The sequence below is a fragment of the Mus pahari genome, chromosome 3 (assembly GCF_900095145.1).
Source record: "Mus pahari chromosome 3, PAHARI_EIJ_v1.1, whole genome shotgun sequence".
In the NCBI taxonomy this organism is placed as follows: Eukaryota; Metazoa; Chordata; class Mammalia; order Rodentia; family Muridae; genus Mus; species Mus pahari.
The window spans coordinates 8,502,834-8,523,142 of NC_034592.1; the positions used below are offsets into that span (position 1 = coordinate 8,502,834).

The following is a 20,309-nucleotide window of genomic DNA, read 5'->3' on the forward strand; positions in this document are numbered from 1 at the left end:
TTTATTTTTAATTAAAACCCTACAAATTAGGAAATGTCACAGTGGTGTTAATGAATGTGTGTGTGTGTGTGTGTGTGTGTGTGTGTGTGTGTGTGTGCGCGCGCGCGTGCGCGCGCACAAAACCTTCCTGATGTGTACTTGCTTTCTATGGTACCTGGAGTGTGTGAGAAGCCATATAAGGACATGCAGCTAAATAATTCAACCTCTGCTGGTGTTTAGGCTGTCTTATCCTTCCATGCAAATAAGAGGAACAATTTACACTTGCTTAGTACTGATTTTTGAAAACACCCCCACCCCTCAAGCCCACCATTTGCCCATGCAGGCCTTGCTGCCTTTGTGTTTTCCTAATTAAAATGCAGAGTATTAAGCACAGTTGAGTCCATCCATGCACACGTCCCCACTGTCAGCACACACAGGAAGCAGAGCTCAAGCACACATGGTGAGAGCTTGTTTCATAGCATCATTAAGATCCATTGTACCCGCACTTCTGAAAGGCTTTGTCAAAGCACATAATAATGTCCTGTCAGAACAGGGCAAACACATGCTCACTGGAAGCTGTCCTTTTGCTTCTGTTTTAGCAAGGGGATCTAACTGCATTCTTACAGTACAGGCCCAGGGCTACAGCTAAGGGGGCTGCTGGTCATTACTGTAAGATGTTATTTAAAAAACAAAACCAAAAAAAAAAAAAAAAAAAAAAGCAAACAAAGAGTATTAAAACAGTTAAGTGAACAGTATTTGAGTCACCAGGTGGGTGCATTCCTGAGAAGAGTCATGGAGCACAGTGACTGTACTGAAGGAGGAGCATGAAGTAGGTGGAATTTGGGGGATCAGAAACTTAATATGTAATGAGTCAAACGCAAGCCTGCTCTTCTCTGCCTGCCGAACCTTTGCTGTTTACGTTCTAATCTCTGTAAAAGGGGAGCTTGTTTTCTAAAACAGTCTTTTATACCTAGCTGAGTGAAGATGGCTACAGGGACAGACCTTCCACTTTGCTTCCTGAGTAGCAGGGTAGAAGAATTACCTTATTTGGGAAAGACATTGATGAGTTTTGCGTCATCGTATTTGTTATTTTTCTTTACCATGTTTGTTCATCAGGCAAATGTGCTGGAACAAGAGAGGGTTAAAAGGCATCTGAGACTTATGTTTAGTTTAAAATTCTGCATATAATGTGTTAGATGCCTTTGTGACATTTTCAACAAGTGTTTTGGTGGTACCCCTCCCCCATCAGCATCAGTTGCATAACAAGACATGAGGCACAGGAAGTGTGATTTGGGAATTGTAGCCTGACAACTTGTGATTGGTGACGCTTCATCTAGACACCGGTGTCTATATGGGCACACAAGATCTAAAGTCCTGTTCAATGCTCCACAAAGGTTCTCTAGTGATTTGGTTTTGATGCTTAGTCAGGATCTGGTCTCCAGGCCCCTCAAATGTAAAACTGTTGAGGCCACAGTAGGGCTGTCTCTAATGGGGACAATTTTCCTTTGCTTGATTGAGAGGAGAGAAAATACTGGGAATTACAATCTGCACTACCCTGTGAACTGTCTTTTGGAGAGCAAGAAATGTCAGGATTGGAAAGAGCTGAGCAATGAAGCAATGGGAAAGGGCCGTGGTGCTAGAGGCTGCAGCTGGCTGTGCTAAGGATGACTTCCAGCTTTCAAACCTTCCCTTCCCTTCCCTTCCCTTCCCTTCCCTTCCCTTCCCTTCCCTTCCCTTCCCTTAAAAATTTCTGGCCCTCCCCTTCCCTCCCCTCCCCTCCCCTCCCCTTCTGGAACTTGCTCCACAGAGACAATGCTGGCCTCAAATTCACAGAGATCCATCTGCCTCTGCCTCCTGTGTGCTGGCCTTAAAAGCACACATCGCCACTACCTGGCTGGCTTTCTAGTTTCTAATACTGAGACATCGGTTCCTTTGCGTAAGATGCTTCCTCCAGATCACTTAGGGTTGATCCGGGTCGGATCATTGAGCACCATGCTGGAGGGCTGTTTCTGTGCGCTGAGGCAGCTTCCCCATATTAACTCTTACAATGTCACTGTAATTCTAAGTGGTCAGATATCAGACATGGACATGAAATGGCTGATAGACTATTGGCTGTTTATGGTGATTGGCTGGGCATGTCAATAACTATGGAGAAACATCCGAGTAGGTCATTTTCCTGCTTCCCCATTCCCTATCACTTGCCTCCATGGTACCCTCCCTGCAGGGTTCTGGAAGAATTCACTGCAAGTCACAAGGTGGACCTAATCATTTTACTACTGTTTTTAGTACTTTGTTGAATTGATGCTAGTAATTAGCATCCTTGGGTAGAGGCTTAGGGTTTAGATGCAGCACTTGCATTAAGGTCTCAGAAGTACTCATTGTAGTCCAAGGTGTAGTCCACCACAAAGACGTCTGGGATCTCAAATCCAGCATCTTACCAGAAAGACACAAAGTAGAAAGTTCAGAGCAAGCATGTAAGCATGCCATCACCATATCCTGCTGGGGCATTTAAACAGTGAGGCAGAGGACAGAAGGGAGAAGCAGCATGCAGGACAATCCAAGCGGGTGCCTGGGCCACAGTGACAGCTTGGGGACACAGCAAACAAGCAAACGTGTGAGGAACAGACCTCGAGTGTTCAGAGGCCCAGTGGGTGATGAAGTGGGGATGCTAGCCACAGTGAGCTTGTTCAAAGGAGGGGTGTGCTACGTCACTGGGCCTAAGGCGATTCTCTTAAAAGCACAAAGGACCAATCAAATACAAAGCACCGTGGCATGGCCATACAGAACCAGGTGTTCAGGCAGCAGCCACCAGGAAGCAATTCCCCCACCGTGTCACTGCCTTTGGTTGGTTGAAGGAAAGCAAAACACGAGGGACTGGTGACAGGAAAGGAGCTTGTTTAGTGTGAGCAGAGACCAGGTGCGGGTAATTTCCATGCTGGTCTGTGCAAGGACTACGCAGGGGTCCTAACAGCACTTTATCTCCAATGAGGCCAGAATGAGAGGAAGTAGATATAAACACAGTACAAGGTACTTAGGCTCACAATGAGAAGACCACTGAGAGGAGGAGGATGTCTATCTAACAGACAACGTTTCTCTTCCGGTAGAATGTGTGTGGTCCAGTGGTTTTCAAACTTGCTTCAGTGTATGGGACTCTTGTAAGCTCATTTACTACAGTTCAATAGAAGAGAGATGTGTATGCCTAGTTACATGTACCTGCCCTTGGTGCAGCGGGTGAGCTGGGAGCATGAACAGCGATCTTCATGGTTACTACTGTTTTTGGTTTTTGGTTTCACTTCTGGTGTTTTGTTTTTGTTTTTGTTTTTGTTTTTTTTTTCCTTTTTTTGGTTTCATTTCTGGTGGTTTCCCCCCTTTTTCTTGAGACAATGTTTCTCTATGTAGCTCTTGGTTGTCTGGGAACTCCCTCTTTAATCCAGGCTGGCCTTGAACTCAGAGATCTGCCTACCTCTGCCTCCTGAGTTCTGGAATTAAAGCTGTGTGTATAGAGCTCTGCTTGGTTGTGTTCTGGGTTACCACATTATTGTTGGAGGTAGCAGGGAGATGCCACACTAAATGTGCAGGGTCTGGAAAGGGGTGGGAGAATTCTTCTAAAGCTTTGTAGTGCCTCTTTGATTGGCAAAAATAACTGCCAGTCAGGGATCCTGAATGTCTGAATCGGTCTAGGGAAGTCTTATCTCTACCCCAAAACGGATCAGCTCCATAAAATGTAACAGAAGCCTTCAATGTACCGGGGAGTGGTGCACACGCTGCAAGCTGAGACAGGAGGGTAGAAGCTGGTTTGAGGCTAGCCTAGGCTACACAGCCTGAATTCATTCACATACCAGTGAGGTTCTTTAAAATACAGCAAAACAAACCCAAAGAATTCTAATATGTAGAATGGAGTTGTTGTGAAAGATGCCAATATAAAGCAGCGGTCTCTCAAAGAACTCCAGCCTCCTTCACAAGGTGATAAAGATAAAGAACCTGTAGGATTATCAGTCTCACATGCAACACCATCACCAGGAAACCCCAGGCCCCCAAGCTCTGCAATGCTCACAGGTCTAAAGCTGTCACTTCTGGCTGGCCTCTTCACCAGTAAACTGCCATTACAAAAACAAAGCTACCCTAGCAAATTGGGATGTGAATTTGCGAAGAGAATTCAACACTGTTGCAGTGTGCGCTCCTCCTCAAGCCTATGGCGCATCACCATCACCACGGCCTACTTTAACTCCCGTCTTTGCAGCTGAAGTATGGCATGGCCATGCTGGAGAGAAGGAAGTGTGCTGAGCAACTGCTCAGGGCTTGCTCAGCTGCTTGTGGGAGCATGTGGAGCAAGCAGGGCTCCCGTCCAAGGCCTTCCTCTCCCCTTTCTCTCTCAGGCTGGAAATTCGATGAGCTATTTGTCAGGGTGGTAAAACCGTAGCATCCCAGGTACAAGGCTAATGGCTCAGAACAGCGCTCTGTGAGAAGATCCCTCTTGGCCTTGTTTTGAAGGACAGAAGATGGTGCTATGGGGTCTGGCTCACCTGGCCACCTTTACCATGTTGAGTTTATATTTCTCAATGCTGCTGAGCAGGGCTGTCATGGTCCTCCCGGTTCCAACAACATCCTTTTCAAAAAGCAGACAAGTTCAACAAGGCAGTTTCCACAGCATAAGGCTCTTTACATTTGCAGAGCTATTCCTTACTAATAAAATGCACATTACTTTCAAATGCCAACCAGTAGGGATCAACACAGGAAGCAGAATCACTTATGGTTTTATGGGCATTTTGTTTTGGAAGCTAGAGACTATGTTGGTGAATAAATTCTGTTCTTAAATCCTTCAGCTGTGTTGAAAGATTCAGGTCAGCCTCTAGAGAGGATTCGGGCCCTTCCTCATTGAGAGTGCCCAGGTTTCTGCATGCACAGTCATGGACTAAATTTGGCCTGGAGGTTACATTTTACAATACAAGAGATACATGAATTTTCATGGACATGGGATGTACATCTGAATACACTGAATGGATAAACACCTCCTCAGCCTCCCTGCTCCTTAGGGGATGCCATGGCTGGGAAGCTAAATGTGTCTGGGCAGCAGCTGGTGACAGCCATGAGGTCTGAGCTCCTCGGCTGCCGTGAGCACAGGGTCTCTGCCTTTGATGAGCTGTGGATGCACAATTACACAGAATTGGCTGCTACAATTTATTGTCCTCCTGACAGAACTCAGCTGTCAGGAGCAGAGGATGACCACAGCGGGTCTGAGTGAAGCTAGGGTCCAGTGACTCATTTGGCTGACAGGTCTACTTGTGAGTTGTGTGAAGCCAAAACTGCACATACAGAAGGCCACACTGGCAAATGTGAGACTGAAGCCTGCAGACAAGGTCCTTTGACGTTTGGGGGGCTGATGAGACAGGTGTTTTGAGGGAGCATGACAGAACAGAACAACACCAAAAGACCTACTGCTATCAAAACTCCATAACTTTCCCTTGGATTGACATGTTCATTAACTGAATTTAAGATTTCTGAGGCTAGAGAATGGATTAAAAGCATTAGAGGTCATAGGGTGAAGAGAGGTCTAGCCTTGGTTTACCTGTTAAATAAATAAGAGTAAACGTATTGACTAGTTCTACAAGCTACTTTAATTTCCCTATTCCCTATACCTGTCTGGCATATAAATCCACATAAGGATGGGTTGAGAAGCATGTGAGATTGGATATTAAACAGGACCAACCATCAAACAGTCATTGTAAAGTGTCGACTCTGAATTAGTTAAAGTCAGTGACTATAGTTAGCTTCTGTTTACCATGAGTTGAAGAGCCACACACAGTGAGGACTCAATAATTGGCCAATTTGATAAACAAGACCAGCATTTTAAAACTCACCATTGGATTCTTGTATCTTCCAAACACAGAAAAGAAAAAGGCCAGCTTACCTGAGCAATGAGGACATTCTGGAGGGAAATAAAGAACAACAACAACAACAACAACAAAAAACCCAACATTTCAGAATATGATTAAAGCAAACAAAGGAAGCAAGCCTGGGTCACAGGATAACTGCAGGTTTCACTCACTGTTAGAATTTCACAGGGTGCATTGCTCATCCCATGAGCCCAGACAAGTAGAGTAGTGGTTCTCAACCTGTGGGCCACAACCCCATTAGGTCCTTTTCACAGGCTATATGCATATCAAATATTCACAGTATGATTAACAACAGTAGCAAAATTACAGTTATGAAGTAGTAACAAAAATAATTTTATGGTTGGGAGTCAACACAACATGGTTAGCACTAGGAAAGCTGAGAACCGCTGAATTGGCAGAAACCTAACTGTTCTGGATTCATTTTAACATCCCTGTGGAATTTCTTGATGTTGCAATTTTATTTTCTATACTCAGGTTAGTAGCAAGCTCATGTCAGACCTTGTTGCCTCTTTGAAGGGACTATCCATACAATTATGACATCTCAATAGTGCTATGTCCCTCTGGCTCCCATCTTTAGGATAACAAGCTCACCAGGAAGGCCAGCCAACATAAGCTACATCAGCAGATGATCATATACTTAGCAGTGACAGCCCTATTCCTATGTAGCCACCAAATCCCCAGTGCAGCTACCCAGAGGAAATAGGACGAGGACATCCAAAGCGTTGCAAGCAGCCTGCTGTGGGCGGAGCCCTTGCTAGATGCTCACCGGGTACTCATCTATTTCCCCCAAGAACACAAATTACATAGTATCTCAATTTCTTGTTAGACAGCTTCTTCACCATGGCTCCAAGCTTCACACAGTGGGGAGCTGTTTGCTTTGTGTGCTACTGTGCTCTCGGGCCTACTGTATCGCCTGCATGTGGAAACAATTGTTCTTTAAAAGAGTAATGACTATCAAGCTTATTAATAATTCATTAATCAACCAATTAATTGGATTAGTAGTAATATGCCAATACTGTCCCATCAAATTATGACTATGTTAATATACCATTCCATTCACCAAGTGGGGAGAATATTCCTTGAAAGTAATGCATTTTTATGTTATGGTCTTAGATTTTTTTTAGATTTACTTATTTACCTATGTATTTATTTTTGTGTGTGCACATATGCACATGTGAAGGTCAGAAGACAAACTGGGAGTGGCTTATCTTCTCCCACCATGTGCTACCTGGGGATTGAGCTCAGACTCTCAGGCTTTGGGGCAAGTGCTTTAACCTGCTGGGGCATATTGCCAGGCCCATCTTTCCTTCATCCTTGATTAAGTAACACTGTAATATCAGATCACACTATAAAGTTCTTCTTTATATCTAATACAAAAGAGGTTTAACGAATACAAATGTTAAGAAGTCACCAACCCATACAAAAACCATGATAAAGCTGGATTTCCATGTCACACGTGGAGAAATGCCTTTCTGGAAGTGCTTTCTCTTAGGTAGAACACTCTCATTAAACCCATTTTTTAAGAATATTAGTTTTATTATCACGATGGAGGGCTATATTGTCTACTCTCTAAGCCCACGTGTCCTCTCCAGGGCACTGCATATTAATGTCATTGTGAGGGTCAGGCCACTGTGTCCCCTAAGACTCACACTGACAGGAGTCTCTTTAGCATTTTAGTATGGCCTACTATGGCCTTTGCCCTCACCCCACAGCACTTAACTTGGACATGTATTTTCAGTGTGGCTGAGGTTTGACCGAGGTATTAGCTAACCGGGGTGCTTAGAGAGTGCTCTGGTTAATTGCATTTCCCTGTTCACAATCTCGTTTTGGTTCAATTTTGTAAACAAAAATTTCTTTCCAAAATATGTTAGTATGCATGCTTATCTAATTAAGTAGGAAGTCCTGAAAAGGATTGTGTCTCAGTCTCCCCCTCTCCTCTTCTTCTCTTCTTCCATCCTCTACCTGCCAATTTAGAAACGCTGTAAAATAGGCATCATCTTTGAAAAGATTAACCATAATTTTAAGACTGTAACTAGAAAGTGGGACTCGGATGGGTATTGATCTGAGATATATTGTCAAAATAATTTCAACAGATTTTAAACTTGAAAGGTGTTAAGGAAGATGGCTCCTCCCATTTCACATCTCCTATCTCCATGTGTTGCTTTAAGGGGCAGTCACTTGACCTCTGCACTGTCTTCCTGGCTGGTGGGACTGGATTTCTCATATATGCTGCAACATTACATTTCTAAAAATATACACATTAAAACTACTTTTTTTTTTTGCAAGGCTGAGATTGAGTGCCATGCATGCCGACAAATGTTCTAGCCTCAGCCTGATATATTTACTAACACATTTCATATAGCTAATTTGGTTTTTAAATTTATTCAAAACATATTTGCAAGCAGAAAATCTAAAGATTTTTCTCTCCTCACTCCCTTCCTTCCTCTTTCCCTGAGAACACACTAGGTAAGCAAGCAGTCTACTACCAAGCCCTGAACTTCGCTTAACTTTTGATGCACATTTAACTTCAAAGACTTTAAATATATTTGTGTGTGCTTTAAAAAAGGATTAAAATAAAAATGCAGTATAATTAAATACAGTACCATTCTCTATTTTATACAACCCAAATCTCACATCTATCAAAAATGATAAATTCTTAGTATTACATAAAGCCAACCACATATTCAAATTTTCCCAATTGTCCTTTAAAAGGCCTTTGTAATTTCTCTGTTCAACCTAAGACTAGACATTGGATTCTACTGTATTTTGAATGTATTCTTCAGAGTTCCTGAATTGTAAAATTAACCACTAATAAACATTAAGATGGGGCCCAATAAAAGGCAATCCAGACATGTGTTCTGCCCCAGAAATAGAGTATTACCATCATTACAAGAATGGATTAATTACTTTAATAGCAGATTGTTATAACAGTGAGGTAGGCCCCATCAGTCTCTCATCTCTCTTCCTTATCTTTCCACTTTCTACCATGGGATGATACAGCATGAAGGAAGAAGGTATAGAAGATGGAATTGTCTCAACCTTGGAAGCATTTGTGTTAGTATCTAAGGGAACCAACCCTTGGATTTCCATGTACCAAGATTAGACTCAAGGGTTCAGAGACAAATCGTAGCCCATCTTCATATGGTTAACACAGAACTCTGACTGATAGGAAAGGGTGATCCAGAAGGCGTGTGCTCCAGCTATGGTGGTGGTGCACACGTAAGCAGAGCACCTAGGAAGGCAGAGGTGGGGAGATCATGAGTTCTAGGTCAGACTGGGTTATATATCAAGACTCTGTGAAAGGAAGGAAGGGAGGGAGGGAGGGAGGGAGGGAGGGAGGGAGGAAAGAGATGGGGAAGAAAAGGAAAGAACTTTGTGGGATAAATGAATAACCTTAGCCCATCTCTTTCACTTTCTGTAGCTCATTTTACTCATGAGACACCATCTCCACCTATCTTTAAGGATCTGCAGTTCTTCCTTAACCAAACCTTTCATTACTCACTGCTTTTAATTTGCACTGAGCACTCTACTAAGATTCCCACTTTTTGAGTGGGCAATGCTGGGGAATTTTTTTTTTTTTTTTTTTTTTTTGGAACACTCTGTGCCTCCAAAACACTTCCCATCTGATAACCATGATGCTGAATCTGAGATGTTTGCCAATGACTGTCTTAGCCATCTCTTCACACCTAGCTCACTTCCTCCCAGGGAGCCAGCAAAAGTCTGCGGGGGCTGTAGGCAAGAATCCTACAGGGCTCTCTAGACTCCAGTGTGTTGCTTTGCTGCTATTCTGAGCGAAGCCATCACATCAAGTTTTCCTAAGGAGGCAAGAAGGCAGAGAAGAAATACAAATACAAATGGTTTTCTTAAGTTGGCTATTCCTACTTTTAACCTTTGAAAACACAAAGCAATCAGCAGCACCAACGGGGCTTTATGGGTGTGGTCACCCTCAGAGAGCTTGGCATGGCTAAGATAGGATGGATGCTGGTGGTTGTTGGCTGTGAGGAGGAGTGTGAATATAAATCCAAAAGGAATGTTGCTCTAGCATTTTATTTTATGTAATAACTCACAAAATTGCCAGAGTCATTCATCAGTGGCCATTTCTACTATTGTTCTCAGCCTAGTCAGGGGCAATAAAAAGGAATGATTTAAGTTAAGGCAGCCGGCGGTGGTAGTGGTGAGGATTTGGCAAATTTCAATTCTGGCATTTGATTAGAAACTTATTTGGGGGTGGGGTGCTCATCTCATGAAATCTTGCACAGAACCTGCCCAGCTGTGCATCTTCACTGCCAGATCTGGGCCTGCTTGCTTGTCTGAGTTTCACTCAAGCCTTTCAGGGATTTCTCTTGGACATGAATAGAATCCTCCTGCTTTAATGGATACACACATTTTTTATGAAGTGCCAGGATTAAATCAACTTGGAAAAAAAATCAGAGTGAGAGTGTGTTGTGCAGACAGCTTAAATACAGTGAGTAATGCTTTTAAGCATAGAAAGCCCACTGCACAGGACTGTTGAGGGCCCATTGTATTCAGCAGCACCCACCTATTTAGAGCCCTGACTCAGCCAGCCTCCCCTGAAAGTGAAAGAAGGCAGCAGAGAAAGGTTGGGGGTGGGGCTGGAGAGATGAGAATCTTTATCTTAGTTGAACTCCAAAATCTTCAGAGAACCTCAGAGGTTCCAGGACTGTTGGTTACAAACATGGCACAGCTGAGCAGGGGGATCTGTTCCCACGTACTTTCTGAGGATCCTCCTTTCATAAAACCATGTAAGAACAATTTCTGTGGCTCCCTCTTCATTTTGGCTGCAGCCCTTGTCGTCCAGGTTTTCACACAAAGGCAAATGCTCCCGATGGTTCAGCCTCCTTTCTCCCCTCCTGCACTTTCTTCTACCATGTGTCACGTCCACCCTATTGTTTAAAATTCATATTAGATACATAAAATTTACAATTGTTGAACTGAATTTTGTACAACATACTACGATTATATTCTTTTCCCCTTAAATGGCTCTGCCCAAACACAGCAAGTTCATCTCTTTATTGACACAATCATTCTACTTGAGAACCCCATCTCAACTACATTTTCAACTCTTTTATTATTTCCTTGTCCTGACTTCTTTCCTTAGTCATGCAGGTCCAGCCCTGTCTAGTTCCCTTACTTTCCCTTTCCTCCCCAATTCTAGGTCTAATTCCCTTCTGTGTTACTCCCACACCCTCACCTTCTCCCTAAGGTCATTATAATCCCAAGAATCATCATCACCTACTCTTTCCCCTTCTCCCTCTCTTTCTTCTTGCTTTGTACAAAGAAGGGGGATTTGTGGAAAGATGCAGGGAGCAATTCTTGAGGTGCTCAACACTGAATGAGAGAAGCCATGTCCAAATTCCTGGGTGGGTAGTAATATGAAAAAATGCAAATTTATTGACTGAACCTGTGGATTGCATGGTATATATATATATATATATATATATATATATATATATATATATGAATGAAAGAGGAAATTAGATAATGACCTATAACAACCCTGCCACCCTATGCAAATATTTATTATAGTTTGGATTCTTCTATAACCACTAAAACAAGAACCAAGTAAGTGCTGAGTGCTTTCTTCTCTTAAGCTTGTTCCTCATCTTGCATCTGCCTCATTGTGGAGAGATTCTGCTTATTGGATTTCTTTGTCGTCTTGACAATTCCTCCTGGACAGACAAGACTGAGCACGTGAAGGAAGCACGCCATAGAGCTGGCTGTTGCGGGTTGAATATAAACTGTCCTTCCCAAAGGCTCCCATGTTGAAGGCTTTGTACCCAGGTGATGGCACTACTGCCAGGTGACCGTGGCTCAAGGACCTAACTTCATGACTCTGCTATTTGGAAGTAGGTCTGTCCAGTCTGGCAGACGCCCTGCCCCCAGCCTCTCCTGGTCAGCAAGGTGGACACACCCTCACTTCCCCAGTCACCATTTCTTTCTATAATGATGTTCTGACTTGCCACAGGCCTGGCATCAAATGGCCATTCGAGGTCCCTGAAACTGTAAGCCAAAACAAACCTTTCCTCTTTAGTTGCCCTTTTTTCAGGTATTTTGTTACAGTGTTACAAAGTTTGAGTAACAGAATGTCCTTATTTTATAAGGAAAAGTACATCCCTAAAGTTAAATGAAAATTTTTCTTTCCTTTTTTTTTTTCCCCACTAGTGCTGGCCATTCAATCCAGGGTCTTGTGAATGTGAGCTAGGCAAGTGCTTTGCCTACCCCTGCTCCAGGCAAGCGCTCTGCCCACCGCTGCTCCACCCCAGCTGCAGTCCTTTTCTCTTCCGCCCTTAGCCATGCAGGATTCACTTCCTCCATCTTCCTTTTTGTTTCCTTAATGCGGAAGCTTTTCCGTGTCTCGGACACTCTGCACCTCCTCCCTCCAGCCCTGACTGGAATCAGCTGCTCTGACACGTCCTTTCCTTGTTACCCTCACTAGCTTTTGTTGCCCTCCAAACCATCCTCTGTGAAGCACCAAAAGTGTTTGGTTTTGGATCCCATCTCTCACCACCAGAAGCCAGGCCAAATTGGCTTGGATTTAACATTTCCCCCTATGTCCTCGCTTGTGACTGACTGAAACCACCTCTCTGACTCCTATGTAAGCGGATGCACTCACTGCTCATCCAGTATCTACTCTAACCTGTGCTGGAGCAGTGGAGCAGGCTGTGTCCGATGCTAGGCTTGAGGTGATGAACACATTTTCTTGGCGGGGGTAGGGGGAGGCAAATAAAAAAACCAGGCTCATAAGTAAGTGCTAAACTGTGAATTGTAGAAAGGGCTCCAAGGGAGTTGGGCTCACATACAGATTTACACTGGAGCTGCAGGAAGGTAGGGGAGCAGGACCAGACTCTCGTTCCTGATCGCTACACAGGGAAGCTATGCTGGACTGAGCAGACATCGCATCACGGCTGAGGATTCAGAGAGGAAAGCGTATTCCAAGAAGAAGGCTGGCAAGAAAGGCTTAGCTAGTGAGAGTGCAGTGCCACGAGACCAAGAAAGTGTGACATTGTGGTAGAGATGCCAGCTGGATCAAGCAGGATTTACTGCAGTCAGGAATTTGGATCATACTTAAAGAGCATTGGGGGAGGGCTTGCTAGGTAAACCACAAACAATTATATTTTAAGGTCAGGTAATCATTGAATAAAATTTTAGAGTAAGTATGCCCAAAATACCACACAAGGCACAGTTAGAGTAGATATATTTACTATGTACTTATACTGAACATCTATTCAATATTTGAAGTTCAAATTTGACTGGGCTCCTGGGATTTTGTTTTGTTTTTGTTAAGTCTGGCAACTGCTAATTAGGAGGCCACTGAAAGGTTTCAATTGGCAAGTGGTTTAACCCAATTTGTATTTTAAGAAGACCCGTTGGCAGTTTTGTGGAGAATGGTTTGAAGGTTAGCTAGAGTCAACTGAAGGCTGAAGTTCAGCAAGTTGCGCTCAGAGGGAAGTTCAGTGGCCGACAATGGCAGCTCTTACAAAGGAGGACATTTAGTTTGGGCTAGCATACATTTTAAAGGTTTCATCCACTATCATCGTGGAGGGAAGCACAGCACGCAGGCAGACATAGTACTGGGGAAGGAAGCTGAATGTTCTAGATCTTGATCCGCAGGTAGCAGAAGGAAACTGTGTGCCTCACTTGATATAGCTTGAGCGGATGAGACCTCGAAGCCCACCTCCGTAGTGACAAGCTTCCTCCAACAAGGTCACACCTACTCCAGCAAGGGCAGACTTCCTAACGGTGCCACTCCCCGTGGGCCAAGCATCCAAACACACGAGTCTATGGGGGCCATTCCTGTTCAAACCACCACAAGGGATGCCCAGCGTCTTGTAAATCTTGAAGCTTGAAGAGACCACTTAGGAGGTGGCAAAGGTGGATTCTAACTCAAGAGCTCTGGTGTGGCTCATGAGACTGCATTTCTAATACGCTCCTAGAAATCATATCGATAAATGATATATAGCCCCCAGGGACACATGAAGCCTCATCCCTGTTTTTATAAGTAAAATTTTATGGGAACACATTCATTTGCTTCAGCATCACCTCTGGTTGCTCTCAAGCTACAACAGAGTCAAATAGCTGCAACAGTTAGTCCACACCGTCTAAAATATTTATATTTGACTCTTTATAGAAAAACTTGCCTGCCTAGGCTATACTTTGAATAGCAAGGGTCAAGAGTTGGAAGACAGCCAGGGAGGTAAAATGTAGATAAATATCCTGACTAGCTGAAGGCCTCATATACATGAGGGCTGGGAGATGGGCTGCCCTGGCTCACCTAGCCTTGCCCTCTGCTGGGAGCTAGGCACTTGAACTTCAGTCTTCAAAATCAAGTTGGTATGTTAGTTGCTGAGTGGTTAGTCATTGTTGATTCATCTTAGAAGTTCATGGCCCAAGGAATTCTACTTTGTACCTATTTAAACATGCAGAAATGTGTCTCCACAAACAGGGGGATATAGATATACCTAGATAGCTCCGGGTAATCTGAAAGAAACTGTCTTGTCAGCAGCTAGTTAATGTTGCCTCCTGCTTGTATTTGCTCCTGCCTAGTGGCCCACCTTCTCCCCTGAATGCACACATTCTAGGGTCTCTTTGATTTACAGCAGGAGACACCAAAGCCAAGACCTGCCATCCCTTCTGCTTGCTCCAGCACTGGTTAAGTAGCCACCACTCCTCAACCTCCTACGGTGTCTGAAGGGCATACCTGTAGATGTCTATGAGGGAAACCACTTCAGAACAAACTGGTAAGGTAGGAGAGGGGAAGCCCAATAGGAATCCTTTCAGAGTTGTCATGTTGATGGCCCTCTCAGTAAAGGCACAAGCAAGACCTGGCCCTTGTGCAGTAGTAACTGTATAGAAAGAGAACCCTTCCAGGGTGTTAAAAGCTATGGATTTCAGGACATTGCTGCAAGTATTTTTGCCTTCCTAGGCTATTTTCTGCTGTAGTGTAGTGATGTCAAATGATGCCTAGCGATATGTTAACATTAACAAGTTCACTGCAGTTGCCATAGAACAAAGACTTACTATTCCTGGGACCCAATAAGCTGTCTTCAGCAGAAGCAGAAACTGTTTTCTAGTCAGTCTATGCCTCCCAGTAGCACTCCAAACATTAGGATATGTATTTTTATTTAATGTGGCTGCTGTTCTGTTTTGCCCCATCTCAGGACTGTGTAGCTGTAAGAACTGCCATGGATGAGAGATTCAGCATGTGTAATAGACTGACACATTCGGCTTAGAAAACTGAAGGTGTTTGTGGGTAATGAACACAGCATTGGCCAGGATAGGTGAATAGAAATGAATTCTGCAGTTGCTGGTTGCTGTCATCCTTCCTAGAAAATCTGTATTTCAAGTCACACTCTACCAAGATCTTCTGCTTGTAAAGTAGCCCTCCCTGGGAATCCTAAAATTGTGTTAGATCCAAATAGTCCTTTCAGTTCATAATTAGTCGAGGGCAAGCTTGGAACTCCAAATTAAAACAGGATATTCCACCCCCAAATTTAGTTGGTTTCATTTTCTTTCTCTTCACCCCCCCTTCCTCCCTCCCTCATTTTCTCTCTCCCTCTCTCTCTCTCTCTCTCTCTCTCTCTCTCTCTCTCTCTCTGTGATATGTTAGCTCTTCAGCAAAGGGTTAATAACTGTGCTCTCAAGAAGTGGCCCCCATACCATGCTGCACATATCAATAAACCCGTTTAAAGGTCTTACCACAGTGCCTGCTGCAAAGTGACAGACACAGAAGAGCAGACAAAAGAGAAAGCTTGTTTTGGGGTGGGGGTGCCTACAAAGCAAGTAGAAAAGAAGCCAGTAATGGCCTGGGGGTTTTTGTTGTCTGAAATAAGGCTGGAATTGGAAGCTGGGAAGCTTTGGTCTGCAGCTCATCCTAGAAGCTTTCTCCAAGCAGTGTTTTGGACTGGAGAAATCAGTAAAGGGCCTCACACATCTATTTGCATGAATTAGCAAACATGCGAGAGCTTTTGAAATACATTTGGAGCTCTGACCTGACATGAAGGTCACATAGATGTCCCCAGAAGTGTATGCCTACTGAGAAGTTACATTAACAAACCTTCTCGCCTCCAATGATCTGCATCTCACCCATGGACCAATCATTCTACAGAAAGGAGTGGGGGAGGGGAAAGAAAGGAAGACAACGATTTTAGTGCACACGAGGACCTTAAAAGCACATTTTCCCATCTCTTTGGTTAATGTCTAGATTGTGCCTTGCAAATACGGCACACATAGCTAGCAAGGGCTCATGGTTGCCTATGGTTACCAAGAGCCACTTTCCTGCAGGCTCTTGAGACAAAGCCAGCTAATGACTGGCTGGCGGGGAAAGTCTGAGGAGGGGGATGGACAGAAGGAGAGAGGCTAGACAAACTTAATATACCATACGTATCCTGAGGCAGAAAAATAAGAAAAGACACATGCTCAGTAAAAACTTTACTGAAGAGAGGGAGCTGGGGAGCCCTGAGTGACTTCCAATAAGCTCTCTCTGAGGAGAACAATCAAATTATGATTCCCCTAGAAATGGAGCCCTCGTCTATTTTTTTGTCATTGTAAACGCAGCCCCTTATCTGATGACAAGAATAATCCTTCTGACATGCGCAAGCAAGCCTTCTGTTGTTCCAAGGATATGGGAACCAGGGAGATTAGTTTTATAAATCCAAATCTAAAAGTGAGCTTATCATTCATGTTTTCAATGTTTGAATATCGAGCATTACTGTGTCCTAAGAAAGAGTTGACAAGCAAGGAAGCACACAAACACACAGGCAAACAATCATTCTTAAAGTGTACCTTTCGAGAATCACTTGGGGACAAAATGGAAATTGAACTTGGCCTCTGTCTAATGACAGGCGCACACTAGAGGAACTCAAGCCGACAGACTCCAGTCTGCTCATGACCAAGGCAAGACTGTGGCCATGTTGCAATGCCTTGATCCAATAGATAAACCTGAGAAGTCAGTCGTCTTCTAGTGTGCTGTGCTGAAGCAGGAGGTGCTGCAGCTGAAACAGGACAGCTGTCCTCAGCTATGCAGACGCAGACGGCTATTCTTATGCCAGTCCAGCAGCCCCTCGTCTTGAAAAGGTTTCCCCCATTCTGGAAATGCTCATCCCTTAGGGTCAGGCAGGTCCAGGGATTAGCAGTGTAGAGAAAACAGCTGGAGGCTACTTCCAGCCTTAGAGTTTCAAGTCCCTCAGGCTGGTTCCTGGAGGAATTTCCTTGAACTGCATTGAGTTGGGTTCTGCTGCCTACAGGTAGGAAGTCTCTATTAGGGTACAGAATTACTTTGTCAGAGTCGGGTTGTCTGGGAAAGGAAAAAAAAATAACCTAAAGACCAATATGACAGATCTGCCAGTGAAGTACTTTTGTTTGACAAGGAAAAAAAAAAAGACAAAAGTAGAGAGAAAGAGCTTAAATATTCACATTTTCTTTTTTCTTTTTGGTTTTTCCTGGAACTCACTCTGTAGACCAGGCTGGCCTTGGACTCAGAAATCCACCTGCCTCTGCCTCTCAAGTGCTGGGATTAAAGGTGTGTGCCCCCACTGCCTGGGAATATTCACATCTTTATTCCCAGCACTAGGGAAGCAGAGGCAGGTGGATCTCCGTGAGTTCCAGGCCAGTCTAAACATAATGAGTTCCAGGAGGGTCAGAGCTACCTAGAAAGACCCAGTCTTTAAAAACCAAAATAAATAAATAAGTGAATGGGTCACTTGTTCTTGCTTAAGCATTTCTCCTAGAGCAACATTGGAGTGAAAGTCTGAAGGTGACCCCTTAAATTAGACAGTCTTACCCTTGAAAGAGAAGAACACTGGATACCCAGATTTCTAGGCTGTTTTTGTACTGAAGACAATCATATTCACAAGCCAATCTGGTAGACGCTAAGAGTTTTGAAAAAAAACAATGTGAAGGAAGGCTGAAGAGTCTTCTCGGTGGAGAATCACTTGTGCTTCCCTCCCAGAGGACCTGTGTTCTATTCTCAGACCACCCCTTCAGAAGGTCGGTACCAGTTCCAGAGGATCCGACACGCTCTGTGGTATCCAATGGGTAAATGCACTCACGTGGCATACTCAAACACATACATACATACATACATACATACATACACACACACACACACACACACACACACATCAAAATTTTAAGAAATCGTTGTCTAGGGAGAATGCTTTCTATCACTCCCAGGGGCACTGAGACACACGGCTCACCATGGGAAGACCTGTATATTAGAGTCAGCTAAGTTGTAACCAGCTTTAGGAGAAACACTTTAAAGTCAGGGTTATACATAGCTGTATGCAAGTGCTAAACAACAAAGCAAGGGAGATTAACGGCTCAGAGTACATTGTGAAACAATTCTGTCATTACACCCATCCTATTGAATATTTATCTTTATCTTACTGGTTTTGTATCTGTTTTGTTAAAAAAAAACAACAGCAACAACCACAGACCATCAGAAAACTAAATACTGTGCTCAAAGTCACACAGCATGCTACCAAGAGATTTTCATTTACAAAGGCCTTTCTTAGTCCAAGTTTCTAAATATGTTTTTAATATTAAATTTGTTCTTCACTCATCTGGAAGTTATAGCTTCCAAGTGTGTATATAGTCAGTTATCCCAACACCCTTTACTGAATTGTTTATTTCACCCCCTATTGGCTAGAAATGCCAATTAAAAAAAATCATAATTTTTTTATTCTCATGTGTAAGGGTCAGTTTCCACATTTAGAATTAATTAATTAATTAATCTGATAAGCTCAACTATTTAATTTGACTTTCCAATTAGTTATACATAGGAAATAGTAAATTAGCCTTTCCTAATATTAAAACTTTATTCTTATAATTTTCACAGTTTTTAAACATCTTAATATCTAGTTGTAATTGATATGTTTATATTCTCTGGCTAGCCCATATAACAGACACATGGTCCTGATATTGTATTTACAAGCTGTTAGCCTAGATGGGCTGTTTTGAGCTATCTTAACTTGTATTCTAGCCATACGTCTCTTGTCACTTGCTGTTTGTTACATATGTCTCCTGACTATGCGCTCAAGGTCCATCTCCTCTCATGGCGGTTGCCTCCTCGCTTTGTCTCCTCCTTTCTCTCTTAGCCTTTCCTGAGACCCCTCACGGGATCCTCAAGGCCCCCGTTCTCTCTTCCTACTGTCCAATCACAGGTGTACATGAAAACTTACTCTTCTAGGGACAGCCAGATCTTGGGATACAGAGTTTAGCATTTGAATACATTGTAGCACAAAACTAACCCCAACATCTAGTAGGGTTTTAATTTTTTTATTTCTATTTTATGTTTGGTTATTTTCATTCTTGCTCTGTCTCCTTCCAGTGGGTTGTTTTGAAGATCAAATGGATTGATTGACACGGAGCACTGGGAACACAGAACAGCATGTGGCCGCCTTTGGTCCATCAGACACTTGCTGTACACTTGCTGTTATTGTTTGGATGACAAGCACCCCAGCACTGCCACCATGTTACCAGTGTGGTCTCCAGTTTGGAGGCACTGGGAGGTAGACCCTTTAAGGACTTAGCAGAAAAAGAACCTGTCGCTAGGGGTTTGTTCTTGAAAGTGACGCTGGCACCATGAGCTGTCCTCCTACTCCATCTTTTATTTCCCAGCCGGCCTCGGGGTCACTTGCATGGCTCTGTGTTCTCTCCATGATGTTGCTGCCTCACCACAGGTTCGAAAGCAATAGAGCAAATCAATCATGGCCTGAAACCTCCAGAACCAAGAGCCAACACACACTTTCTTGTTTATAAGTTGGTTTTCTCAGGTATTTGCTACAATGGTGGAAACTTCATTTTTTATCATTTTTTTTCCTTTTTAGTTCATTAGGAAATGGCCTCTCCCTAGGCACCCGAGGGTCGGCAACTCCCCTGCACTAGTGAGTATAAGTGAGCTGCCTTCTCTCTCTCTCTCTCTCTCTCTCTCTCTCTCTCTCTCTCTCTCTCTCTCTCTCTCTCTCTCTCCCCCCCCCCCCCCCCCCTCTCTCCCTCTCTCCCTCCCTCCCTCCCTCTCTCTCTTTCTCTCCCTCTCTCTCATTTCCTTCCTTCCTTCCTTCCTTCCTTCCTTCCTTCCTTCCTTCCTTCCTTCCTTCCTTCCTTCCTTCCTTCCTTCCTTCCCTCCCTCCCTCCCTTTCTTTTTTGTTTTGTTTTTTTTCTGTGAGAAAGAACAGGGAACTGAGAGATCCAAACACTCTCCATCTGTAGTCTTCTGACCAACCTTGCTGCTTTCATTCCATTCTGCTCTTCCTCCAGCTTTTCAGAAGGTGGTGACCGGCTCTGAGCCGTTCTGGGACCACTACCACTCCCCGCCACCTGCTGCTCACTTCCCCTCCATAGGCATTTAGCTGGCACTTTCTCTGTTCTGTAGAGCCTGTGTTCTTCATCAATCTGTCCACTTTCTCAAGCTTAAGT

General features: G+C 43.7%; 1 protein-coding gene across 1 annotated transcript in view; it reads right to left on the reverse strand.

Annotated features, from left to right (window-relative positions):
• Positions 1 to 1,053: 1,053 nt before the first annotated feature.
• Positions 1,054 to 20,309, reverse strand: part of Prtfdc1 (phosphoribosyl transferase domain containing 1) — a 78,772-nt gene continuing 59,516 nt past the window's right edge. Inside the window, 7 exon segments of the mRNA XM_021195182.1 lie at positions 1,054 to 1,104; positions 2,336 to 2,412; positions 4,030 to 4,076; positions 4,503 to 4,585; positions 5,888 to 5,905; positions 8,360 to 8,380; positions 15,949 to 15,993. Coding sequence (XP_021050841.1) covers positions 1,054 to 1,104; positions 2,336 to 2,412; positions 4,030 to 4,076; positions 4,503 to 4,585; positions 5,888 to 5,905; positions 8,360 to 8,380; positions 15,949 to 15,993 — 342 coding nt within the window.